The sequence below is a fragment of the Meles meles genome, chromosome 4 (assembly GCF_922984935.1).
Source record: "Meles meles chromosome 4, mMelMel3.1 paternal haplotype, whole genome shotgun sequence".
Classification (NCBI taxonomy): Eukaryota; Metazoa; Chordata; class Mammalia; order Carnivora; family Mustelidae; genus Meles; species Meles meles.
This window is the reverse complement of record NC_060069.1, coordinates 161,390,217-161,417,470: the sequence shown is the minus strand read 5'-3', so window position 1 is coordinate 161,417,470 and position 27,254 is coordinate 161,390,217. Positions and strand designations below refer to the sequence as shown.

The 27,254-nt window shown below is 57.4% G+C and overlaps 1 protein-coding gene and 1 long non-coding RNA gene across 3 annotated transcripts in view; one reads left to right on the top strand and one right to left on the bottom strand.

Annotated features, from left to right (window-relative positions):
- ABCG1 (ATP binding cassette subfamily G member 1) overlaps nt 1-25,578 on the bottom strand; it is a 53,957-nt gene extending 28,379 nt beyond the window's left edge. For both annotated transcript variants that reach the window (XM_046002165.1, XM_046002166.1), the window contains exons 1-2: nt 25,418-25,578; nt 18,952-19,195 (exon numbers count right to left, since the gene is read on the bottom strand). In XM_046002165.1, coding sequence (XP_045858121.1) covers nt 18,952-19,195; nt 25,418-25,459 — 286 coding nt within the window. In that variant the 5' untranslated portion in view covers nt 25,460-25,578. The remainder of the gene's footprint in view (nt 1-18,951; nt 19,196-25,417) is intronic.
- Nucleotides 10,213-16,189, top strand: LOC123939971. Its single transcript, XR_006818019.1, has 3 exons — nt 10,213-11,000; nt 15,237-15,380; nt 16,053-16,189. It is a non-coding gene; the product is annotated as an uncharacterized LOC123939971 (long non-coding RNA).
- Nucleotides 25,579-27,254: the final 1,676 nt, after the last annotated feature.

Sequence of the window (27,254 nt, the reverse complement as noted above, 5' to 3'; positions counted from 1 at the left end):
GACACCGCGAAGGCTCAGATGAAGGCGTTTCTCCCTAACGGGAGCCAACGGGGCCCTAGAGCAGAGGGCTTTGGACAGGAAAACCATGAAACAGGCATATTATCTCGTGCCTGCTGAGCCATGCCTGGCATGTCCCGGCCTTCCACACCTTCTGACGCCGCTGGGAGTGCTCGCCCCCAGCTCAGCCCGGGTCCTGTCCTGTGACCTGCTCCGGCATCCGCCCCTGGAGATGCTGTCCTTGACCGGGTGCCTACAGCACCCCACTCGTCTCGTGGGGTAAGTCAGTCTCATGAGAGAAAGCCCAGTGCCCTCTGGACCCATGGGGGTAATGGGTGGCACCCCGAGTCTCTCGGGGCCCCCTCTGGATGAGGCCCCATGATCTCCATCCAGGATCGACTCCACGGGCTCTGGCCTCGGGTTCAAGACCTTCCTTCCCACCCATCATCCAGTAAGTACTTCAACTGTCCCCGCACACCAGGCCACTCTGCGGGGCTCCCCCAAACGGGCCTTGGCTGGAGCACTTCACCCCAGAGAACATCCTCTCTGCGCTGGCTGCATCCTGGTCCTGCCGGTCATGTGGCCCGTGGAGAGCAGAGCGACCCTTCTAGGCTGACCGGCCATAAGTCAGATCCTAAGCCTGCCCGTGCTTATCAGATGGCAACTAATGTATCTTTGTGTGCCTCGGTTTGTTCATCTATAAATTGGGAATAACACCTGCAGGTGCTGCTTGGAAGTGGAAACGAGATGAGGACAAGGGGCCTCCGGTGCTGGGCCGGGCCTCAGGGAGCACAGCCCCTCCCTCCCCTCAAACGTCGTCTTCCTCCCAGCCGCTGGGCCATTTTCTTCGGTTTCCTCCCGTGTCAACTCTTCACCGCCTTGTAAGTCAGAGCAACAGGCCTGGAGGCCATCCGGTCGGGCACCAGGCTTGTCTTCCCCCAGGCTCCTCCACCACGGGGACAGGGCCATCCAGCCCCCCTCGGCGCCAGCGTCGGGGTCCGGTGGGGCACGGAGCCCAGCAGCGCGTCGGCGGTCGGAGTTAGTGATACCATTGCCGTGGCGGTGTTCCTGTTGCCAGCTCTGGCCTCGTGTCCCCCGCAGGCGGCTGGTCCCCCTGGGTATGCGGGAGACTCCGACACAGACACGCGTGTGTGCCAACAGCACGTGGGACCCAAGCAGTCAACTGTAAGGACCACGCGCGGCCACAGGGAGAACTCCGGAGCGGGCTAGAGACGGGGCGCTGCCCTGGACAGACGGACTTGCCCTCTGGACGCCCCGGTGCCCATCCTCAGTGCCCTTCGCAGGAGCTAGCCTAAGAGTGGCCACTGCCAGGCCCCGGGCAGCCCGTAGTCCTCGTCTCTGGGCAAGACACCCACGGGCATCCCCAGGAGGACAGACACCGGTGAGGCAGCCAGCAGGACAGGGAGAGCAAGGGGGGTTTGAGTCTGGCTCCTGACCATTGAAATGCCTTCGAAATGTGGCCTGAGGCATGACACTCCCCCATCCCCCCGGCCAGTTCCCCCCAGCAGGGTGGCCGACACCACCGGCCAGTCCCATGGTGGGTGCCAGTCGGGAGAAAGGTGATTTGCCCAAGAGGGGCTCATGACACCGCCTTCCACGTATCTCCCTTCCTGTTGTCCTTCCCATTGTCCCCTATGGTCCAAGGTCCCTCGGCTTGCAGTGAGGAATCCTACTCCACGTCCCAGACACGCACATGCCTGCCCTCCCTTAGGGGGAATCCTCTGTTCTGTCTCTCACTGCCCTGCGGTCCCAGGCCTCCTGCTTCTTTCTGGACGTGGAACGGCTTCTGCGACAGGACGGTGGTGACCGCAGCGGCCGGCGCTTCCCCAGGCTTGCTGGGCCCCGTGTTGTCCTCGGCTCCCACACGTACTAACGTATCTGATTCCCACACCACCCTCCGTGGGACGTACTCTAATGCCCCCACTTTACAGATGAGAGAACCGAGGCATGGAGAGCTAAATAACCTTCCCACGGTCCCGCAGCCAGCAGGTGGGAAGCCAGAACTTCAGCCCCATGGCCAGGCGCTCAGCGGGGCCATCCCAGCGGCTCTGACCCCTTTCTTTTCTGGGGATCTGGGCTCATCACACATCCGTCCCCTGCCCCAGCTTCTTCTCGGTGGGGCTGATGGCCACCCGCTCTGCTCCCAGTTCCCAGGATCCTTCCCGCACACCCTCCCACCCCCCATGACCCCTCTCCCAGGGAAACCTAAACTCCTCGAGGGCCATGCTTTATCCACATTCCCCACCCCCAACACTTAGCAAAAATACTTTGCTTGTAACAGAAAATTCATAAGAAATTTGTTGAATAATGGGGCACCTGGGTGGCTGAGTGGGTTAAACCTCTGCCTTCAGCTCAGGTCATGATCCCAGGGTCCTAGGATCAAGCCCCACATCGGGCTCTCTGCTCAGCGAGGATCCTGCTTCCTCCTCTCTCTCTGCTTGCCTCTCTGCCTGCTTGTGATCTCTGTCTGTCAAATAAATAAATAAAATCTTTAAAAAAAGAAAAGAAAAGAAATGTGCTGAATGATGAGTACATGCTTTATCCCCTGTCATGAGAATAGGGAAAAAGTTCAAACATTTTCTACACTGAAAATCACTCCGATGGGGAAGGAAGCAAACTCTCCAAGAAGCAGAAAAAACGTCGGCTAGAGATTATTTCTTGAGAGTGTAGAATGCCTCACATCTCTTACCTTAGATATTCCCGCTTGCTCTGAGGTAGAACGGGGTTTTCCCAGTGTAGTTTAAAAACCATGGTCACGTTTCCTGTCTTACAATCCCAGGCTTTGCCACCCTCCCCCCTTTTCTTAACTTATCCTAAGCGGAGGCTTTAGGACCGACCGTCTCAATCATACATCGCCTTCTCCCTCGGAACAAAGTAAATGTACGCAGAGGAGATATGAGTTTGGATGTGGCTGGGATGGTGTGTGATCTCAAAGGGTGATTTCCCTTAAACCGAACTCTGCCAGCCCGGGGCCTTCGTTTTCTGGAAGTCTGGCTTCTGCGAACCTTTCCATCCTTTCCCTGACTTGGAAAGAAATACCCACGTAGAAATACAAGCTTCCGTATACAGGTTACACCGGCGAGCAAGAGCGTCTGTCACTGGATCTCCAGACGACAAGTCTCTCCGTAGGCAGAAATCACGAGAAAGAGACGGAAAAAAGCTCTTGAGATGGCCCGTTCCGTGCCGTCAGGGAGTCGACGCCTTGCCTGATAGGCTTCTCTTCGCCCCGCAGCTCCGTGGACACTTCTGGCAGGAACTGAGGTCCCTTTATGCAAGGGTTCGTTCGCGGGTAATTTATTAGGGCGGCCGTATTGTTCTGCCAGTATCGTAAGTGGAAAAGGCCTCGAGAGCCATACGTCCTTCACAAAGCTATTTTATACCCATCGATGACTTTCTCCGTGAAAGTCCCCATGTGGACTCCCTCGAAGCGCCGGGTGGCCCAAGCGGATATCCGTGGCTGCTGGGAGCCACTCGGGTGTTGGGGTCACTGTCCCTGGAACAGTGACCTGTGCCCCGCCCCTGTCCCCCGCGGCCAGCCTGCTGCATCCCCCACCCGCCCTGGGCTCTCAGGGCTTTCCTGCCAGGACCACGTCCCTGAACTAACTCCAGGATGCTCCTAGGGAGAGGATGTGTGGGCACGGGTTCCCCTGCGGCTTGTGCACCCCAGTTCCACCGGGACGCTCAGCTGTGGAGGTGCACTAGGACGGGTGGAGCCCAGGAAGTCATAGGAAAATGCTTGAATTGCCTGGTTTTCCCGGCGGGCTGGCCCACCCGGCCTGGCCACATCCCAGCCCTCAGCGTCTCCCTCTTCTCTGCCTCTGGTGAGGCCCCGGGTGCCTGCCAGGCTCATGTGTCTCTCCTGGCCGCACCCACAGCCTTTGTTCCTGCTCTGCCCTCTGCCCTGACCCCTTCCCGTCCCCTAGTTGGTCCCTCCTCTGTGCCGGCTTGTGGGAAACGAGGCAAGCCCCGCTCACAAATGAACGGACCCTGCTGTCCACAAGAGTGTCGGGCGGGCAGTAGCGTAAAGGGAACTGGGCTTCAGCAACCCTCTCTGGGTAATCCCTTTATGGACACCTGCAGTCAGCTGGAAAAGAGGGCCACTTTCCAGCTCCCTCCTAACTTTCATGACTTCAAAACCCCAACCCAACCGCTTCTCTGTAAATCAAGTTTATCCACAAGCCAATAAAAAGGGTCAAGTCTTCACATAAATCCCATTTCCTTTGACTTTTCCATCTATGAATTTCCAAAGCCCTTCTGATCCTCAAGTTTTGCTCTATCCTACCCGCTCTGGCACAAAGCACAGGGCGTCAGAAGGGACTGGATTGAGCTCCAGAGGGGGTCCGGGGGACCCAGGTTCCGCAAACACAGCTCCCAGGCTCGGTCTGATCTGCACCTGCGGGGCAGGGCTGGGCCGATGACTGGGGGACCCAGGAACTGCCAGGCACAGGTCTTCTGACTTGGAAGTCACCCCCAGCTGGCAGGTCGGGAAGTGAGGGAGTTCACACTCCGGTTTCTACTCGGCCCTGCTGGTGTGACTCTCGCCAAGTCAGCTCCGCTCTCCAAAACACCCGCTCTGCCAGCAAGCCGGGGGTTTTCTCCGCCTCCAGGCTCTCTGCGCGCACAGGTGCTTCCCCAGTGGTAAAGGTCACCACCAGCTCTTGTAAGGTTGTTCCAACGGAGACACTTACAGCATCAACTATTTTGTGTCAAGGAAATGGACGTCATCCTAACAGCCCCTGCCCTTGGGCACAGAGGGGAGAAGCCTTGGGATCACGCCTTCACGCTCCAACCCTGAGGACCCGCTCTGGGCTCCCAGGATGATTTTTAAAATCACGAATTACAATTCTGCGACTCGGAACCGACCATCTGTGAGCCAGGGAGGACGCTCAAGTTCAAGGAAGACGCTCAGTTTCTTTGCTGCAGAGGGAGTGGGGATTGCAATGGAAGACAGCGTCTATGGGGAAGCAGCGCGGAAGGGAACGTGATTCGGAGGGCTGTAAATGCACTGATTACTGGGCCAGCGATGTTTCTTACCGAGTCCCTAGAGCTGGTGCGGAGGATTTTGGAAATGTGACTTTATTCTGATCAAGTATTGCTGAATACTGACAGATGGCTCGGGTAGGCTCGTGTTGGAGCCCTGCACCGGGAGGGGCGAGGAGCTGCTCGGGGTCCCATAGCCTGTCCTGCAGCCCCACAAACCCCCCCCTCCACCCCGCATCATGTCTACTCTGGCCTCATTCTCCCACCAGAGGCCTGTGCCTGGGATCTTGCAGCGGACCGAGGTCCCTTCACACGGCCCTCGCTCTAAGTTTCACGGTGGAACTGACCAGGGCAGGGACCCAACAGCGACAGAGCTCACAACAGATAAAGCCTTTATCTGGGCTTGACACATAAGCAGGAGGAAACCCTACCTTCTTTATCCCGCACAGACGATCTCTCAAACCAGCGAGCGAGCACACGCATGCACGCACGCTTGCACACACACGTGCTAAAACACCAATCTCCAGATCAAATGAAGATAAAAATATAACGTGTCCTCCTTAAAATAAGAATAATAAATTTGCTGAATTTACCCAGCATCCTGAAGCCAGCTCTCCCTGCAGAGATGCCCCGGAGGACGGGGGCTTTCAGTCCCCAGTGGAAAACAGGGACGGAGAGGCTCTCTCGGGCCACGTGGGGCTCAGAAGCCTGGGCCTGGCCCTGTGCTGCACACGGAGCTGCCCCAGCACCCTCGTCCCACCCCGCTAAAGCCCTATAGATTTCCAAAACCCCAACAGGAACACGGACCCAACGTGTCCTCCCTTTTCAGGTGACAGCGAGCTCACTGACATGACAATGAAGAATGCCCATTTTGCACGAGTCTGCATGAAACCCGGCTGCCCAGCGTCCTGGGGGGCAGTCACTTACGAAGGTGGGCAAAGCTGTCACACCGAGTGTAGGGACGCCAGATGGTGAAAGTGGCCCTCCCAGGCTGTCCCGGGCCCCAGACCCCCTGCTCTCCACTGACACAGTTGACAAAGCGGCTGACTTCACCCCTCCTCCGCTGCCCAACTCTCGCCCCCCACCCCGGGTCATGCGGGGGAGCGAGGGCCACGGGCACCCGCCGCCAGAGCTGTGCACACTCCTAGGAGAGTCTCTTCTGACCACAGTGTCTCATTCTCCCCAAAACAGGGCTTTAGGGCACACGCGTGAAGGAAGGAAACATTTTCGTGTAGGGAGTTGACGAAATGTGGCCATGGGCCTGGGTGGTCACCGGATCTGCTTCATGGGACCAAGGACAAAGAGGAGGGACGCGGGGGTCGGCCAAGAAGGCCTCCATCCCGGCCAGGGTCTCCGCAGCCCCTGCAGGAACTCTGAACCTGTCGCTTACACGGTTCCGTCATCGAAACGTGGATGCGGTGCCCCACAGGACGGTGGGGGCATAGCGAGGCAAGCCGTCAGCCTCCTGGCCTACCCACCTGGAGCCTCACAGCCCGAGGTGGCTTCCCAGGCACAGCCCTCCCTCCAAGACAAGACCTAGAACCTGTGACCATGGCTGTCGCACGGGGCTCCCCTCCCCTCTCCCCTGGGGCCGAGGTGAGGGTCATGCCAGCTCACAGCTGGGACACGTCACTGAACGTCACCGTGAACCAGCTTGGCTGCCCTTCTGTTTAAAGCCTCGATTTTTGCCGCAAAGTTAGTTTTAGAATGATAACCACACAGCTTTGATCCTGCCTATTATTATATCACACATATATAACCATTCAGAAGGATTGTAGCTACTGTTTATTAAACTCTACATGCTGGGGGGGGGGCCCAGGTGACTCAGTTGGTTGAGCTTCCAGCTCGTGGTTTTGGCTCGGGTTGTGATGTCAGGGTCGTGGGATCGAGCCCCGTGTCCGGCTCCACACAGAGAAACGAGTCTGCTTGGGATTCTGTCTCTCTCCCTCTGCCTCTGTATGTCCCCCCACTCTTTCTCTTCTTCCAAGTAAATGAAATCTTAAAACAAACAAAACCAACACTACATGTCGGGCATAGTGCTTCCTATGTATGAAGTTATCTGATCCAATGAGATGGGTGAGACGATGAAGGGATGACAATGGCCTTTCACAGAGAGGGACAGGAACCCGCCCAGCTGCCCGGGTCGTAGGTGGTAGAGCGGGGCTTTGAACACACACGCCCTTATCCCGGAGCCCACATTCCCAAGCCCAACACTCCTCCACCGACAGTGTGTTGCTAGAAGGCGCTGGACCTGCAGTCCTTTTATTAAAAGGAAGAGAGAAGGAGAAAGGAAGATTCTCACGAAGCCCCAAGTATCAACCAATTAGTCTTAACCTCCGCCTTGTTACCCATTCACTTATGACTCAAAGGAAGGAACATGCATTTTTTTTTTTTTTTTTTACAAAACTACTGCCTAACAGGATTTCACACTTACTGTCTGCAAATGCAAGAACAAGGTTTATATGCTGGTGATGCAGCCGCCAGGCTGAGACCACGGCCCATCACCACCCACGCCTGAGAGGCCACCGGCCCCACCGTAGCTGCCTGTGCGCCAGCAGCAGGCACAAAGTCCCTAGTTTGCAGCCATGAAAATCTAGCCACAGGACTAACATGTCCAGCACCTGATTACATCCCACACCCTTGCCAGAGAGCTGACATGAACCTCGCTCCTGAGCCGAATTCTGAAGTGTAACGTTGCCGGGAACACGGTTCCTACAGTGGAAATGTCCATCCTGTCACAGCAGTGTAGACGCTTCCATGTCAATAATGTCATCGACGCAACCTGCTTCAGCCAGCGAGCAGGACGTTCTGGAAAGACCCCCCAGAAATAACGGAAGTTCTGCCTAGCTCACCCAGGAAACACACGAGCCTTAAAGAAAGTGCCTGCTCGCATCCCTGAAGGGATGGGGGTCAGTCCTGATAATAACCGTGAGTAGGAAGCCCAGATGCCTTCGAGAAGGGACAGCACAGAAATTCCCCTGGGCACATTCCCAGGGCTGGTCAATGGTCTTCCTCAGGGCAGAGAGCCCAGGGCGTCGGGATGCGAGATCGTGGGTCCCCAGTAAGGGAGGGCAGTCTGCTGCGGGGACAGGGGACCTTGCTGCTCTGAGCCACAAGGGAATGGTAAGGAGAGCTTCCCGTGGGGTTTGCTAGGAAGACAAACACGCTGGTATCATTGTTCTTATTTGTGAGTAAGATCCTCGATGGAGCCAAGAGCAAGAGCCTAGCAGCCAGCACATGGGCAGTCTGTCCTACGGCACGGAAATGCACCCGGCTGTGAGCCTCAGCCATTCCCCGCTCCAGCCCCCTGAAGACGGTACTCTCCTCACCCCATTCCGCAGATGTGGGGACTGAGGCCCAAAGTCACGTGGCTCATAAGGGGTTGACCCAGGATCCAAGAGCAGGCTGCCTGGCCTGGCCCAGATTCCAGACTGACCACCACCCAGCCCGCCAGCCTGCCCCTCCAGGATGCCGTAAGGTGAGGCCCCAGGCTGGGCCGACCCAAGGAAACAGCAGGCAGCCCCTGCTCCTAAGTGGTCGGCCAGACGTGGCACATGGACTCCATTCAGCGAGGGACGGTCCAAGCGTCCCACCTCCTCGAGGCTCCTGCTGTCCCGCGATCTCTTCCAGGGTGAACCTATGGAAGGTTCCTCTACGGTGCTCCTCTATGGGACCTAGGCTAGTCCATTCATTCCATTGGCAGTGAGCGCCCACGGAGCCAGGCCCAGGGCAGGATCCCAAGGATAAGGGGTTACTGGCATTGTCTCCATTTGGAAACGGAGAAAAAGAAAAACACACAATGGTATGCTGAGTGCCAGGACCGTGGGGGCAGAAGGGCACGGAGGCACAAGCCGCAGAGGGAAGGATGGGTGCGGGAACGCTTCCCCCACCTGGGGAGACAAGGTAGGCTCCTGGCAGGGGCCACGACGCAGGGCAAGACCACGCAAACACTGAGAGTAGTTGTGCCCGGCTACGCCGGAACAGAGGCCTCCGAGAGAACCGTCTGGAGACAAGCAGGAGGGGGAGCCCTTGAGACACACCTAGTTCCAAAATCGAGACGCCCAGAACATTCCTGTGAACAGAGAAAGATCAAGAGGGTTGTGACCGTCCTCCTCTCTGAGCCTGATAAAAATGAGAGGCAGGAAAAGTGGGGCGCTTTGGCCCGGAGCACGTGGCACATTGGTTAACAACGTAAGGGAAGCAGGACCAGACACAGATTAGGTTAGAAGGCTCACTGCTCGCACCACTGAAGACACCGGCACTTTCTGGACAAGCTCTTAGAAACAGGAAACCCTCAAGCTTCCTTTGCACGTCCATTGGGCGCCCCACTTTTCAACCAGACTTTTTATATGGCATGATCTTATGTTCATAACATGCACGGTTACTGTTCACGACAATAGGACATCTCAGTTATCAGAAATGTGCGCTTCCTTCTCTTTGCAGAAGTTTTTACCCTCCATACCAGCAAATCCCCCAGAAAAGGTGAGAGAGAATTTACGGTGATGAAACTTACCCACCACCGTCTCTGACTTCCTGTGCATTCTACCTTCAACCCAGCGAACCTCAGAGACTTGGGAGCTCTGTAGGTCCCTTTGTCGGTTTGCAAAAATGTCAGCGCTACAGTCACAGAATCAAATAAGCAACGCAGTAAAACCCAAGACTGTGAGAAAAATCGTTAGTCCCTAGTCTCCTTGCATTGGGTCGGGAGCCCAAAAGGTTGAGCAAAGCATGAGTGATGGTGTTTAATGTTTCATAACACAGGGAAAGGCAGCCCCAAGGAACCAGAGCCGCATGTGTCCGGAGAAAGCCCTGGTCCTGGGGGAGGGTGAAGGACGGCACCCAATTCCACTGGCACTCCCAGGTCCAGGTGCAGAAGCTGTATTTACCATCACCTTTGTGGGTCCCTGAAACACGTGTACTAGATGCTCCAGCAAACACAGGGTCAAGTTCAGCTGTTACTTCTTGCCGGGCTGACGCCCAGCCTGGAAGTGACTCAGCAGCCTGGGCCCTCCGGATTCCAGCCCGCTTACTGGATACCCCGCTCCGGATTCCTAAGGGGGAATTCCAGGACTCCCGAGGCCGCCCTGCTCATTTTTAAACACTGACCTGAAGGTAGGGAGGGCGCCAGGTCTGGGGCCAGGTGCTTCCCGCCCAACCTGCCGGCCCCACCCTCTTAGCGCCCCACCTGCGGGTGAGCCTGAAACAAAACAAGACAAGAAGCTTTTATAGGGATTCAGAAGTCGGGCATCTCAAAGGGAACGACCTAAGGGCGCCACCTTCCACTTTCAATAGAAGTCTGGAAAATTCGCGCACCCTCCCCAGGCTGATGATGAAAGCCCGGCAGGGCGCAGACTCTGCACGGGACACCCGCCGTTTCCCTGCGGATGGCCCTTCTCCATGTCTGCGCGCTGGTCCCGGAGCCCCGGGTCGTGCTTAAACCGACAAAATAACCGTCATCGCCCGAGGATTCTCTCCTTTCATCAGCTCCATTTCGGCCGCGCTCCGGAGGCGAAACCAGGCTCCGGGAAGGGGCGCGCGCGGCCCCGGCGCCGGTGTTCCGCGGGCCCCGGCGGGCACCGCGTCTGTGCGTCCGGGGTCGGCGCGCCCGGGGTCCCAGCAGCAATGGGGCGCCGGGCCCCGGGATGCGGAGACCCGGAGACCCGGCCGCCCCGGGGGCGCAGCATCCCACCAGCGCTCGGCCATCAGCTCCCGCTTAGCAACAGCGCCCCGCGCGCAGCCAATCGCGCCGAGCCGCCGAGGTTACCCGCGAGCATTGACCGATAGTAACCCCGGCGCGGGCGGCGGCCACGGCGGCGGCAGCCACTGCGCACGCGCGGCGGCGCGCACCTGCCCCGCCCGCATCTGCGCGCGCGCTAGGGCCCTGGCCATGTAGGACTCTAACTGCGGTTCCCAAGGCGCGGTTCCCAAAGCACGCGAAAATCCTCGGACGTCCTCCCGGCAGCCTCCACCAGACCCGCGGCCAGATCTGCATGTGGGCGCAGGTGCGGCCGGCCGGCCGTCTCGCAGGGACCAGCGCGCCCCTCACCCCCCGGGGGCAGCCCCCTGCGGAGTCGGCCTTGGCACAGCCCAGCCGAGGAGAGGGATGGGTTTTCACTCCGTGTTTGAAGCCCGCTGAAGAGCCTCCTCTAGGCCGGCGGCCAGAGCCTCACCTTGCCGAGAAGGCGCAGGTGAAAATTGGCCAGAATGAATTCGTTCTTTGGTAACAAGCCAGTCTCGCAACCCTGGGAGGGAGCGGGCAGGCGGAGGGCAGGTGGCCGGACACCCCCATCCTGGAGGGTGAGGGCGGGCAGAGATGCTCAGCCCAGTCCCCAGCCAGGAGGCCAGAGTTCCTACCCAAGCCAGAAAAGGAAACTGCCCCCTCCCCCAGCCTAGCCCAGGTAGGAAATGTGGGAACCGCCTGGCCAGGGAGGCAGGGAGGCCTGTGGTGCCTCAGCTGTCACCAGGGCCTGGGGCTGTGTATGTCACAGGCAAGAACGTTTCGAACAGTTTGATGTGGGCCTGGGAGATGACAAAAGGAGGTGAGTTCTCGGTGGAGCTCATTGAGAAACAGGTGAAGGCTTGAGGTTTAAACCTGAATCTGAGATCTGTCTCCCTGGAAACCTTCTTTACTCCTGGGTGAGATGTCCGTGCTGATAGGCCCCCATGACCCTCCCGTGAGCCCTCCAGGAGACAGTGTGCTAAAGCCAACAGCATGGGCTTAGGGGACAGTTTTCTTTTTATTAAAAAAACAAAACAAAACAAAAAACACTTCTCCTAAAAAAGTGGGAGGGCAGAAATAACAACTAAGAAATCCCATAAAACTCCCGCTAAAAAGATTCAGTTTCAAGATAGTCCACTGAAACATGAAGGCAAGGGACTTTTCGTTGCCTTATGACAATAAAAGAAACAGAAAGACGGCCTCACATCCTCCTCGTCTGCGAAGCCCCACTCCTCAGTTTAGGGCTGGAGAGCGTGAGCTCTGCTTGCTACCGTGCCCCCAGGGGTGCCATGGTGATGCCCATGTCCCAAGTGGGACTCGAGCCTCCTTCCCTCCAGGGGCCCGTGCTTCTGCGTTTTCCTTCTCAGGTGACCCTGGGTCTTGAGGCACTTGGTTATTTTTTGTACTTGGTGAGGCTTTTCTCTTCCTAATTTGTGAGCTTATTTCAAGACCAAGACTGCAAGTATTTTTGCGAAGCTCCAAAAAGCAGAACTGGGATCAACAGATGAACTCAAAGTCAGTTTCAGCGCAACAGACAGAAGCCTTTTCTAAGAACTACACTGGGTGAGCGACGACCTGACTACCCGGGCAGATGTCAGTCCCTGGTTGTCGCAAGTGTCCAGACAGAGGCTGGCATCCTGTTGGCGGGGATGAGGCAAGAAGAGTTGCTCCACCGGTGGGAGGTCAGACCAAGGGAGCTCAGAGGCCCCGTGGGCCTCCAAGATTCGGACTCTCAGTCTAGGTCTCAATTGGGCATAATAAGAATCTTGAAGTCACTCTGGCGTGTCCTGATGTTGACACGGAATGCCGTTTACCCCACAGAGCCACAGGTGGCTGACCGCACAGCTGCGGAGTGAGAAGGGAAGCCAACGGCGGGGGTCACGGGGCCCCCCTGCAGGCACACCAGCCTCCACCCTTGACTCTGAAAACCCCTCTTGGTGCCTCTTCTCGTAGGATGAGCCAAACACTCAGTATCAGATATATTTCATCGGAACGGAAGCTTCCCGGAAAAGGTTTTGGAAGCTGGCCAGCCTGGATTTGATAGAAAATGCCCCGCCCCCTTTCTCCAAACTCCTGGATGGGGCAGGTCGGCTTTACCCTGACCACGTGGTTACCTTTGTTCCTTCAAATAAGCAAATCTGTTGATTCCAGAACTGAACTCAAAAAGAACGGGTGTATGGTTACTAGACGTTTCTTTCTGCCAATTGATAAACAACAGGAATGGTTTCAGGTTCAGCAAAATGTCACCTTGGGTTATTTCTTTGCCTTGACAGATTAGGTTTGGGTTTAGAGCTCAAGAACGTGCAGTTCTCAAGATGTGAGCGTTTCTGGGGTGTTAAAGGAGGGCAGGAGGGCACCCACCTGGCAGGTGAAAACGAATGTGGCACCAATACCTTTAAAAAAGTGAGACAGTGGCACCAGCGCCCCACTGAGAAGGACACAGCGCTGCAAAGTCTCCTCGAAGAGACCAGATGGCTCAGGGACAAGCGGACTCTGGGAAAATGACAAAAGGTGAGTGTGCCCTAATAGAAAAGCCGCAGAAGGGAAAGTGACAGGGTGGCCGACATGGAAGCGGAGGAGGAAAGGAAACCTCAAGGCCAGTGTTGGCTGGGCCACCAAAGCTGTGTCTGCAGGGGCCGTCAGCCTGACGGTGCCACACCTTGTCCTTGGGCACCTGATGGCAGGTCCCAGCTGGTGATGGCTGGGCTTCCAGGCCGGCTGCAGAAAGGGAGCATGGAGACTCTTGGATGTTAACATTCTCCTTGGAAACTAGCACCCCTCTGGTGTTGAACATGGTCACTATGCACCCCTCCGTTATGATTCTGCGGGAGAGCCGTTCCATCCTCAACATGTTTTCAAAGCCCACGAAGCAGAAGATCAAGACTGTTCCAGAAGACCTCATCACCAAAGGGCCTGAGTGGGCGGCTTGCCTGCCTGCCCCAGGGAGCCACCAAGGACTGAGGACCAAAGAACTGTCCCCAGAGGAGAAGAGAGGAGCGCTCTGGCGTCTGGGCTCTCCATGGCAACGTAGGGCCACTGGGCTTCCTTTGTAAATGCCCCAGCCTCAAGCAACGAGCCCTTGGAGCAAGGTATAGATAGGTTCATCCCACTGCCCTAGAAGGCTAGCTACCGTCTCTAATAAAGACAAAGGCAGAGTATTAAAAACCATCTTCTTTAGTACCTACCACCCCTCAAAAATCCACTTTAGCCTGATGGTTCCCAGGGAGCACACAAAACTCATTCATTCGTGCTGGAGGCTATCTGAACCCCCCGGAACCTGAGCAGCCCTACACTTCTGCGAGCCCACAGCCACCACGAGAGCCCCACAGTCCTCCTCTTGCGACCTTCCCTCCCCATCCCTGCCCCTGTGGGTTGCACTGAGCCGGCCAGCCCCGGGTTGGAATCCAGTCTTCCCTTAATGGAATTCCTGAAAGGGATTTATTGGTGGCACATTCCACTCACTTTAGCCCGTCTGTCATTGTGGGCCCTGGGAGGCAGCTTTGGAAATTAAGAGAAAGCAAACTCAATTCAAGAATGCGTTTTAAAGCTTAGACGCAAAGCAGGACGGATAATTCGATGTGGATCCGCCCAGAAGGTTCTAAGTCCTTCCTGGTTATTTAGCGAGGCGGAGGCTGAGAGGTAGGGTTTCAGAGTGAGCCCACACGCTGGTCCATGCACCAGAATTACGGTGCTGAGACGGGTACCAGGCCGCAGCGTGGTGGAGAAAACTCTCTAGCGCCCCAGGTAGGATTCCTTTCCTTCTCGACCTGAATTCTGCCACCAGGTGATCATGGGAGGCGTAGTTAATTTCTAAGAATCATGTCACCCGTTTATGTGGAAGCAGCCATACACAGCAACTCACCTCCCCGGTGAGGGGACAGGACAGCTGGAGCCTGTCCCAAGGCCGAGGAGATCCTGTCTGGGTCCTTAGGAATGGCAAAGGGGACTGGCATCCCCACAGGTCCGTTAAAAGGGACATCTACCAGCGTTGAGAGTCGAGGCACCGCCTAATGGCTTCATCAGATGGATCACGACAGCCCCAGGCCACGGTGGTCTGATTGTGCGTGGCCTCGGGGCCAGGGGCTTACCAGGTTCCTCGTTGGGCCCTGGCCCCAAATTGTACAGACCCGCTTTTCCATTGCCATGTTCTGTGCCCCTGGGACTCTGGGCCTATCTCGGAACCTCATGCATCCCACAGGGAGAGAGAGAGGCCAATCAGAGTTGGCCCCTGAGCCAAGGGGCCCCATGCATGGCTTTAATTCTCCAGACAGAAACTAGCCGGGTTTCCTTGGGGAGCACTGCTCTCCGGTACCCCAAGTTCTCTCCTTGTTCCTCGTGATGGGTCACAGCCTGAGGACAGCGCCTGTGTGACCCAGCCCTGAAAGCCAGCAAGTGCTACTTAAGTGTGAGATGTCCCCGTCACCTTCCGCGGTGGCATGTTCCCCTGAGAATTTCGTGATGGGGATTCTGTTCTTAATCGGGGGTCCTGAACATTCCCAACACGGTATCTTCTTTACAGGTACAGAAGCCACTTTCAAAGTGAGTCACAGTGAGGGTGAATGAGGACCTCCGGACCAGACCGTCCCGACACGTCCCCGACATGGGGGCTTGTGTGTGCTCATGTCCACACTTCTAGATCATCTGTCCCATCCGCTTGTGCTATGTGAGTACATTCCCTGGGGGGAAGTAATTACCACATCAGAAGCCGGTGAAATTATCCTTGGGGTGTACTCGTTCTCCCGAGAACACTTCCTTTCACAATTATGTTCTCTACTAGGAATCTATTATATGACCTGGTTTTTCCTCCAAAGACATCATTAATCATATGGTGAAAATGTTACGACAATTGAAAATGTAGAGATGTTTGTTCGATGCCATATTCAATGCTTGGCAATCGTCCCGCTTAAGGGTTTTAAAGAACCAGCGCCTGAGAGCTTCCCAACGCTGCCACCTTTCTTGCGAGGATTGGGACGCTCTCTTTAAAACGGTCGTGGAGGAGTTTCTAACATTATTCCAATCACATGGCCAAGCTTGACTACCACGTTCTGCGTCGAGCTGGGTCCCAGCGCCGGGTTCTGGGAAAAGCCGTGGGAGGGAGGGGCTGCTCTGGAACATACAGGGGGCCCGGTGTCTCTGTGACGGGAAGCCAGCTGGAGCAGGAGTCGGACCGCGGGTCCGGCCTTGGCTCTGACCTTGCACCATCACTGTGGCTCCCTGGAGCCGGGCCCTCCAGGAATTCACGTCCCGGAAATGCCAGGGCATCCAGGCCCAGCGTGATGGCTCTGGGGAGCTCAACACAGAAAGCTGAATTTTAAACAAACCCCCCTCCCCACAGGGCGCCTGGGCCGTGCAGTTGGTGAAGCGTCTGACTCTGGGTTCCAGCCCCGTCATGATCTCAGGGTCACGAGATCGAGCTGCATGTGGGGCTCCACGCTCACCGCGGAGCCTGCTTCGACTCTCTCCCCCCACCCCACGCTTACTCTTTCTCTCTCTGAAGTAAATAAACCTTAAAAAAGAAAGTCAGTGAAACTAATGTGCTGAAGGAAGTAAGAGAAAGAGCCCTCGCCCCGAAGGTTGGCCACACGTGGCCTCTCACAGAGGGGATGCCGGACATGCAACGGCCCCAGTGAGAAACGGGCCGGCGGAGTGGCTGGGTTTGACTTCTCAGCTTAGCTGAATCTCGGCCGGGCGCCGCGGCAATCGCCAACAGCCAGAGGACAGGACAGGACAGGATCCCGCCCCGAGGGCAAAGGAGCGGGACCCCAGGAAGGAGGGGGCTCACCCGTGAGAATGTGGTGAACGGGGTGGGAAAGGCAGATCGGGGTGGGAAAGGCAGATCGGCAGGTCCCCGCCCAGTGACCTCCCCCGGGGCAGCCCAGATGACCGGTTCCAAATTTCACGCCTACTTTTATGATTTGTCCTGGGGGGCTCTTAGTTGGGGAGACACGGTCCCCACGTTCTGAGCCTACGGGGAGCTCTGGGTTTCCCTGGCTACAGCTCGCAGCCTAATGGAGCAGCCAGCCCGCCACGCCACAGGGCCAAGACCCTGTGGGCACCAAGTCTGGGGGGGCAGTGCCGTCTCCCTGCTGGCGAGCTCAGGTTCCCAGGCAAGCCCCTCCACCGCTCTGTTTCCTTTCTGTTCAGGGAGAAGCATTTCCCACCGTAAATTCATGGGGAGGGGGAAGCCATCTAAGTTCCGAATTTCAGGGTACCGAGAACAGAGGAAATGATGGGGCACCCAGCACCCCAGGGAAGGGCTGTGGGAGCAAAGCAGAAACAGGTGCTGAAGGGGGGGCAGGGAAGGAAGCCAGACAGATCGTGCCCCGCTGGTGCAGAAGCCAGCAACTGGGACGCAGCAGGCCCACGCTGCCCTTCTTCCTCTCTGGCCTCAACCATCTCTGACTCACCGGCAGGTCCCGCGGGGCCCACTTCCTGCTCCTCCCCTCCAGAGCCCACAAGGGTTACTGTAGGGCAAGCTTCTGTCTGGAGGCCACCGGGGCGGAGCTTCCAAGGAGGCGGCTGGGGAGGGGCAGGCGTGGCCCCTCCCTCACTAATAAAGAGGCCGTCACCACTGGCTGACCTGGACAATTAGCGCGACCAGTTCCAACACAGAGAGAGCATGGGACCCACAAGCCCCTTACTTGAACAGGAAATGCTGTTCCCCACTTTGCAGGCCGCGAACACTGGCTGTGTCCCATGTCAAACCGAGATTCTCTCCACCATTTTCTCCCGTGTCTGCTCTGCAAGCCACCTTCACCGTCAGGGACACCCATCCAAGCCTCGTGGCCGTTTCTGCAGCCACAAGTCCCAGACGTGCCAAAATCGACCTCGGCCCCTCGCCGGCCCGCCACAGTCTCTGTCTGGACCAACCAAGCCAAAGCAATGAGGCCCTCCTCGTGGCTCGGTGAGGTTTTCCCTAAGTTTTTTCTTTCACTGTGAGAAGGAAAAGGCTGTGAGGAAGCCCGTGTTGAAACTTCATCGGGCTCACACAGACGGACCCAACCCTGAGCCCGCCACAGGCTTGCTTGCCTTACAACACTGGCCGGCAAGCTCTGACAATGCGCCTATCCGATGGCAGCGTGCGGGCGGCCACTGATAAGACTAAGGACATGTTCCCGGTTGTACAAACAGACATAGTCCTCCGGCAACCGGGTGGCGAGCAGGTCCCAGGGGCCAGTCCGTCAAGGGTCCAGCACCGGGGTTACAAGGAAGCCCGGGGCGTCCGCGCCAACAATCTCAACAGCTTAGCGTCCAGGGAGTAGGAGAACAAAAGGAAGGGAAGAGTGGGCAAAGACAAGAAAATGAACACTAAAAAAGTTGTGTTAGGTCATCCTGGAAAAGGAGGAGCGGCACCTGGGTCACTGTCCTTGTTCCAGATTCTTCACAGACGTCCCTGTCCTGGTAAACGGCTCATTAGAACCCATGGGCTGCTGTTCCTGGGGGGACGTGGGACATGCCCTCTACGAACCGGCCCCCCACCCGCCTGAAGGAGGGGTGCAGGATGGGCGCTCGGAGCAGGGGGACACAGGGAGGTAAGGTCCAGGGGAAGAAATAGGTCAGGCTGGAAAAAGAAACAGCAGCTCAGGGAAGCATTAATTCCACACACTTGGGAAACCCAGAGCCAGTACAGGAGCATACAAGGTGCCTAAGGAAACTCCAAACAGCGGCGTCGGCCACCACGCCCCCCGAACACACAGCAAACCACGGCGAACCCCAGAGCTCCCGGTCCTGTTGTCCTTTCTGCAGCTCATTGGACAATGGTCTATTCATAGCCCCTTGTCACCACTCATAATGTAGACGATTGGGTGCCAGAGAGGCCGCGCTCGGTCACCGGCTACTTTGTACCACTTCCAACTTGGGAGGGAGCCTCTGCCTTCCTTTCCCTCCAAAACAGTCAGAAACCATCCCCTCTTGAGAGACCAGCATCAAGGGCACCCAGCGAAGAGGGCCGAGCCCACACAGGCAGCCAGCACACGCGGACGCGACCGAGAGTCTCTGTCATCATACCAGGACGGAGAGCCACCGTGAATCGGGAGTCCTCTCATCCAGCCTGTTCACGTTAGAGGCAAGGACATGTCGGCCACAAAGCCATTAAAGAAACTGGCTTCAGTAGCAGCAATGGGAGTGGGAAGGCTCCCGCCTCCTGAATTCCAGACCCCGATGGTTCCGCCCACCTGTCGTCGCCCCCGCAGGCTCCGCCCCCTCCTCCCGCCCCGCACAGCAGCCCTCCCTACCTTTCTTCCTCCACCAGGGACCTTCGGGGACCGAGTAGGAGAGGTCCTTGAATTCAATGTTCACAGCCGCCCTGCGTGGCAGGGACGAGAAGCGCTGGGCCTCCGTGAGGTTGTTGTCGACCTTCCTCAGATGCCCGTTCAGCAGGTCGGTCTCCGAGGCCTCCGTGTTCCCCGAGACCACCTCGTCCACCGAGACGCATACGGACTTGGGCTCCGTCATGGCTGCGGAGTAACTGCTAGCATTCTAGAAAAGACGGGCGGGAAGCACACATGAGGTGAGGAGCTCCGCGAAGGGAAGGGCGCCAGGGACTGGCCATGGGGCTCGGGGTCACCTATTACCTGCGGCAACCCTGGGGACGTGACCGCCCCGCGCTGATTGGGAAGGGTTGGTCATCTCTCGCTATCACTGCTTCTCCTGTTGCATTTATATCTATATGCCTAAGGTAGAATATTGAACTATCTACCAAAATCTCACCGCGGAATCCTCAGATCGACTCTCGAAACTGTAACAAACGACTGGCTTGTCTCAACAAGTCAAACACTGGCCACCGTGAAAATGACGTATTTACACAAATTCCACTCATGCGAAGACCGGGTACAGACGCATGGGGCCCCTAAGAAATGTGTACTCGGGAGCGTTTGACTTAAAATGAGCTCTTTGAGTGACTTCCAGTGGAAGCTCGAGAACATTCCCCAAGGGCCGAGGCTCCACGGGGAGGGAGCGCTTGGTCAGGCGGGCGTCGGCCTTGTGTCTTCCTTGGGAACTTCCCAGTTCACTTCCAGCTCTGCCTTTCCCTGTCTCCTCCTCATTGCGGGGGACGTTGGGAGGGTTGGTTGCTCGCTCTCTCTGTTGTAGGCACGACAAGATAGAGACTCAGACACTCTTGCCGCGAGCCCTACCGTCAGGCGAGGGGCAGAACTGATCCCCGAACGGAGTCCTCGAAAAAGGAGGTGTTCCTCCCACTGCAACCAGAGGTCCTGATACTGGGTAGCAGCGTCGGCTTCTGGAAGCTTCCTTGGGAGTCAGCCCACAGGTATGCCAAGAACCGAAAGTATTTATGCACAGAAAGGAATATCTTTATCTAAGAGCTTGGCGACCCTGAGCAGATCGATGGGCTTCAGGTACAAAACACAGAGGAACCCTGGAGCGGGCGGAGACTGCGTGCTGCTTTTCCTGGCTGTCTCTCGAGTCCAAAGAGAACGTTGCAAGGTGCCAAAGTGAGGGCCTTTGGTGCCTCTCCTCCATCCGGTTGAGTCCCGTATTGGGAGAGCCCATCGATCACCGTCGCCGATGATCCTGGCCCTTCTGCCCGCGGGAGGACCTCGGACACCCTGCTCTCCGCCACTAGAGCGCCCTCTTAGGGTCCCTGACTGCACCATTGAAAAGCCGGCGTTATTTCCATCACAGCATTGAAAGCCTCAGAAATCTCGGAGGCCTGGGGCAGCTGGGTGGCTCCTCTGGTTAAATGTCAGACTCTTGATTTCAGCTCTGGTTATGATCTCAGGGTCGCGAGATCGAGCCTCACATCGGGCTCCTTGCTCAGTGGGGGTCTGCTTGAGATTCTCTCTCTCTCTGTCTGCCTCCACCCCTCCCCCTCTCTAAAATAGTACACAAATACATCTTTTAAAAAAGTTTCGGCGGGCTCTAAGTTTCCGACTATTTAGCAGCACACGTCGGGCAAGGGGAGATGTGGGCACACGGATTTCGGGTTCTCGTCATGTTTGAAAATGTTGCTTTGCTGTTTAAGTAAAAGACACACACAGCCCTCCCGGGCATCTCCTACCTCTGAAAAGCTTAACCAAATCAAAACTTAGCTCACTGACTATAACATTCTGTGGATAAAAATTCAAGTGCCAAGTAAAACTGAGAAAATTAAGCTCGGTTTGCTGCTGGCACTGAACATGTGAAACATTTCGCATGCAAACAGAAGTAGGTTCCCGCGGTCCCGAGGCCGAGGCCGGGAAGGCTTGCGTCTGCCTGGCCGTGGAATCCTCAGGGTCCCCCTGCTCTGCGGTGGGGGCCGGAGGGAGGGGGTGTGCTGTGGGACATGGCTTCTGCCTTGGCTCTGCCCACTGCCTTCCATGCTGGGGCCCTTGAAGGAATGACCGCAGGCCCTGCCCTAGCTCAGCACACACTTGACTTTGGCCACCGGGCAGACACAGGCAACACCGCTCCAGCACGGACAGCGGGCGCCAAGCGCCACCCGTCTGCTCCAGGCCTGCCCCCCGGAGCCTGTGCTCCCCTCACCAGCCACCTCCGAGGAAAAGCGAAATGTCTGCTTCCAAACCCACATCCTACGGGCAGCCCCAGCTCCAGCCGTGGGGGGGTCAGCTGGGAGCAGGGAGATCCAGCGGCTCCCCACCAGAGGTGGCTCCCAGGACCTCCACTCTGGCATCCCGGCTGCCACGGCCCATCCAGACTGTGCCCCTCTCCCTGGCACCACCACAGGGCTGCAGCAGGCAGACTCCAAGCCTGTCTCTTCTCTTGCTCGCCCACTCGGCCAGGAATGAGAGCCCCCAGCGAAGCCCTGGGGGTCAAGAGCCAGCCAGGCAGACAGCAAGCTCCCCATTCAAGCAGAATGCTGCGGGCAGTCACAATGCCCTGAGGCCAGAGCCGGAATGAGACCAGGTGGGGTGGGAGGAGAGTGCCAGCAAGGGAAGAGAATGTGCAAAGGCTCAGCGGCAGGAGGGAGCAGAACATCTGGATCTGAGGGACGTTCAGAGGCTGGAGCTCCGATTCCCGGTGGGAGGGAGGGAGGGGGCTGGGAGGGCCAGAGGAAACCGGAGATGCATGGGGTCTGTGTGTGAAACACTTGCAAACCCTGGGAAGGATTTTGCACTTTATCTAGAAGTCTGGGTGAGGGGGCACCAAGGGTTCTGAAATAGAGGTAACGGACCAGAAACTGTAATTACAAACCATCTCCTGCGGCGACATGCAGCTGGGAAGGAGATGGTGGCCTTAAGCAGCTAATGGCGGTGGGGAGGGAGGCAAGCGGACAGGCCAGTAGGACAAAGCGGGGTGACTAAACTGATCTGGGAGACAGGGTGGGAGGAGGCAGAGTCAAGGACTCATTATTTAAGTATTAAATAATGCCTCCTGCATCCCAGGTGAGTGATCACAGACAACAGTGACTATGGACCCAAAAATGCCCTGGACCCAGGAAACTCTGGGCTGCAGAAAGGACGCCTCTTACTATCTCCGCAGCAGAGCAGGGATCGCCGTCTCCCACTCTGTTCGGGATTGGGCTCTAAGACACAGAGACGCCTCCTGCCCGAGACCCATGGTTCATGAGTAGTCAAGCCAGGGTCCAGCTCCTGTGGCTTCCCCTCTGTGCCCTGCTATCCCAGTGTCCTTAACAGCACTCGCATGTTGCTTCCCTTTCTAGAGGCAAGTTGTACATGACCCTGGGTCATGCCAGCCCCTGCCCATTAGAGTAAAAGCCACAAGGAACTGAGGAAACCAGATAATCCCACCCCCCCCAAATACTGACACCCAAGCTGTGCATACCATTACCCACCTTTCTTCCATGGATGTCCAATGACCTTGCCCAATTAATAAAATCATGAAACCCTGGATGATGGGAGGCAGTGGCTGTCATTCTGAAATAGACCAGCTCTCTGGAAACGGATCCGCACACCAGAGCGGCCAGCAATGTAGGTTACAGCTATACAGCTAGCTTGTCCTCAGCCTCCTGAGCTCATTAAAAATGAAACAAATACATCTTCCCTCCCCATTGGTTCCCTTTCGTTGTATGTTTCCCTATTTTTTTCCCAGCATCTGGGATCTTTGACCTCCCCGTCCACACACAATTTGTGCCGCATAATAAGTGGTAAATAATAGTAAATCCATTCATGGGTGTTGAATGCCGAGGAGACCTATCTGGGATTGTTGCTGCCTGTCGTTCCTGAGAATATTTTCTTGCGTGCTGATTTCACTTGAAATGCAAGCATACAGAGATGCCTGTTTCACTGGGGAGGGTCTCTAACAGGCCCCCAAGCCGCTGTGAGGCTGGTTCACGCTATTTACCCAGGGACACGCAATAAGAGATAGAAACTTCTTCCCACAGCTCATGGGGAAGGGAGGAAAGGGAAGAGGAAGATGCACGCGGCAGGCATTGGCACACGCTTCTCTCTCAGTTCTCTCTCCCATGTGTCGCTGCTGGGCTTGGTGCCCACCTAGACCAGTGGACCCTTCAACTGAAGGGCAGATCCCTGCCGGGTACCCTGGCCACCTGAGAGGAAAACACTAGCCAAGAATCTTCAAGGCCACGGCCATGAGGGAAATAATCCACATGTCACACCCTTAACTAAGCCAAAGGCAGGTACTCCGTGTGTGGTCACTGAGACCGATGACCTCATCACCACTGAACCCCATTTCAAACAGCCCCGAACCCCACCATCCTGCTAGAACCTTGTGCCTGCCCCTCCCAGCCCAGCACAAGGCCAGGTGCTTTGCCCAACCTCCAAGTCAGCTGTTCCAGACTCACACCTGGCAGTCAGTCCCAGGTGGGACCCCAGAGAAGGGGGTGAGGGAAGGCTCAGGATGCTGGGGCTCTCTCAGGGGCTCTTTGTTTACGACTTGGGTAGAATGTTTTAAACTAAAAAAAAAAAAAAAAGTACAAGATTTTTGAGGAGGAAAATGGTTTTTCAAACAAAACAATGTTCCCTGAAGAAATAAGCCCAGCGGTTAGGGTCTCCACGTGAGCACAGAACAGTGGGGTCTGCACCAAACTAAGATAGCACTAAAAAATTCTGACATGAAAAAAAAATCTATACCTTAAAACATTCCAATTCGTTGTTTTTTCACACGTAGAAGCCACTTTTGCAGCTTGGAAAGGACTTCAAGAGTTACCTGGCACCTAAAAGGTCTGAAACCTTCCTTACCTACACCTACCCTAATAAACCTCCCGAATTTCCCATTATCAGCATAATTTAGGAATCCCAGAGCGATGCACAAATGTGAAAGGAAGAATGGCCAGGCGTTACCCGAACGTTGGACCAGATAAAAGCAAATGTCAGGAGGAGGGGCTGCCTTTCCTGGGGTTCCATCCCCCACCTCCTGCGTGAGAAGACAAGGAAGGAAGGCAAGGCACGCCCGCAGAGGGGACCTGGTCGGGAGTCCCCCTCCCCCCGCCCCCCGGCCCTGCTCCACCAACGTCCTAAGCACGCCTGCAGCCCCATTCTATCGGTTTACACAAAATCATTATATAATGAGCCGGCGACGCTCGGTATGTGTTCTACGGTAACCTGTTTGGAGGCCTGGGATGCGGTGGTGAGCGAGCGCATGCGCAGACAGCCAGCTACGCTTTTTTTTTTCCTTGGGCTCAAGGCGAGAGGTAACTGTCGGTCAAATCCTGCCGAGCCCTGCTGACTTCAAACACAGGATGCTAAAAATGAAATAAGGCGAGGGGTGGGGGTGGAACCCCGGTGCGTGCTGCGCGCTGTGGGCTCCCAGCCTATGGGGAGTAATTAGCAGGATAGTAAATCCATAGGCAGACGACGACGACGGAGAGAGGGCTGCAGCGGGAGGGCGAGGTGGGCTGGGATTCGGAATACTTCCAATTTGTACTTTAGATGACCCGAGATCTAGTCCGTAAGTGCTGACCTGCAAGGTCAGGGCGCCAGGCAGAAAAATAAAAGGCCCCAGGATGCATGGGTCGGCGGTTAGTGTGTTGTTCTGGGTATTTGGGGTTGTTTTTTTTCCTAATGTGAGTTTATGGAGCTCTAAGAAAGGGGCAAGAGGAGACTTTGGACCATCCCTGGGACGAGCCTGTGATGTCACTGTGTCTGGCACTCATCTGCCGGCGCCCGGGGGTCCCCTACGGATCTGGCACCCTCAGGAGCGGGAGACCCGCGTCCCTGTCCCCACCCTGGTCTCTGTCCAGGGTGCGGAAAAGGTGGCCTGCAGGTATCCAGGCCGGTCCCTGGGCTGCCTCCCCGGAATCCGCCGCCCCCTCCCCAGCAGATCCGGGAGAGCTTGCTGTCCCCCGGGGAGCTCCAGGGGCAGAGCAGGCTCCGGTTCTCGGGGAGCAGCTCCCTCTTTTGTTCCCCCAGACCGTGCCCGGCGCTCCGGAGGGTGGCGCGAGAAGTGCCGCTTCCCGAGCCCCGGCCGCGCGCCGGCAGGGAGGACCCCCGCCCCTTCCCTCCGACCCAAGCTGCCACCTCCCCAGTGCGCTCGGGAACCCGGCCCAGGCCCCTACCCGGAGGGGGCCGAGGGGGGGCCATCGTGCACTTGTGGGGCTGCTGGCCGCCCCCCGCACGCTCCCGGCCCCTCCGCCTGCACCGCGGCCCCTGCGGGCGCAAGGAGCACCCCGCGGCTCCAGGTGGTCGGGGCGGGCAGTCGGAGCCGGGCTTCGCCCCGGGGACCCAGGGGCGGCCGTCAGGGTGAGGGTGCGGGTCTTTGTGCGCTCCTGGCTCTGCCGGAGGACGGAAGCTAGCCCCGCGGGCGGAGGATGCGCTCACTCACCATGGCGGTGCCGACCGAGAAAGCGGCCATCAGACAGGCCATGCCCCGGGGGCGGCGGGCACGGGCGGCGGGCGGCGGGCACGGGCGGCGGCGGCGGGCACGGGCGGCGGGCACGAGGCTGCGCTCGTTCTAGGCTGGGCCGCTGCGCCCCGCGCCGGCTCCGGCTCTGACTGCCGCTGGGGCTCCTCGGCCCCGCCCCGCCGCGCCGGCCCCGCCCACGCCCCCGCGATTGGCCGGCGCGCGGGGCGGGGCGGAGCCAGCAGGTGCGCGTGCTCTTGTTTTGCTCCCGCGGAAGTGCCAGCTGCCCGGGCCGGCAGGTGCTGCGGGTCCTCCCCAGCCCCGGAGACCCCCGCGCCCAGAAACTCGAGGGGGGGGTGGTGGACCAGCCGCCCTGAGCGCCCGACCGACAGCGGGGTCTCCCTTCAGGACGGCCGCCTCCAAGCCCGCACGGCTGTGTGCGTGGTGCCGGGGGGGGCGTCGGGGAGACTGGAAGCGGAGGAGGCAGGGTCTTTTCTTTTCTTTTCTCGTTTTCTCGTCTGCCCTTCTTCCAGGTAGGAGCGTGAGGACTAAAGAAGACCACCTGGCTTCGCCAACGCCCCCCGCCAACCACAGCTCCGTATCTGGGGTGACCCCCCCACACGCACACACGCACTGAGACAGTGCAAACACTCCTTCCTGCAGCACTGTCGTGGCCAGAGGCAGGACTAAAGGCTGGGTAACGAGGGGACGCTGGGTGACGGTGCCCAGGCCTCTGCCCTGCCCCCCCCGCCCCCGCCCCAATAAAATAAAGGCTTGTTTCCAGGGCGGGGCTCAGTACCTGGCCCACCGCCGTGTTCGGGTAACTGCATAAGGAATGGACCTCCAGACACCCTCAAATCATTTGGCCCCAGCTGGAATATCAGATGGCCTGGAGTCTTCTAAAGCCCTTATTATATGTAAGTGGGAGCATTTCCTGGTAACCGTGGTGACAAGACATTCTTACCCCCAGTCTCAGAGGCCAGCGCCTTTGTTCAGTGGTTTGCCTGTTGGGACCGCAGGTAGGAACACGTCTTCCCTCACCTCCAGCACACCTGGCAGGTGGACTTCGCACCCGGAGGTCTGACAAGCATAGCCAACTTCTCTCAACCCAAAGGAGGGAAAGGAGGTACAATGTCAAGTTCAGGGGGAGGAGGGCCCTGCTTTTGTCTGACTAGTTGCACTAGGAGATCAATGCATTACCTCTATTCTGTCTTTGACAGAGAGGAAGGAAACATGACCACTGTATTTTCAGGGGCTGCTCTGCGTACCCAGCCCAGCAGGCTGTGTGTTGCCTTCAGTGTACAGGGGAGCCAGAAAACTACAAAGGTGCTGGAAAGAGGATTCAAATCCACAAACCTTCTGGGGAGAGATGAGGCCAAAAGGCAGGGAGAAAGTGCCTCACTTTTGGGGTCCAGGGCTGGTGGCTTGTCCAGCAGCCCACCGCCTACTCCAGAGGCAGACAGGACAAGAAGCAATCAGAGGAAGACGCAGAACACAGCAGGGGAGAGTTTTGCCACAAGCATTTGTCTGGACGCTGCCCAGTTACGTGATCGGGGCAGGAGATGTGACATCATAGCCTTGTGGTGCTGGCCTCTGTTTTCTGTCCACTGCCAAGTCTCCTCACTCCCACGTATGAGCGCAGAATTTCCCTCCAGAAACCTCCTGACCCCACCCCCCACCCTGTTCTGTATGGTGTGATTTATAGCAACGGTTGGTCAGGAGTTAGAGGTGGAAGGCAATGCCTGCTGGGCTTCTGGGGATGGCCAGGGGGACAAAGTGTAGAGCCTGAGTGTGAAGCCAGAGAGGGAAGACAGTGGGA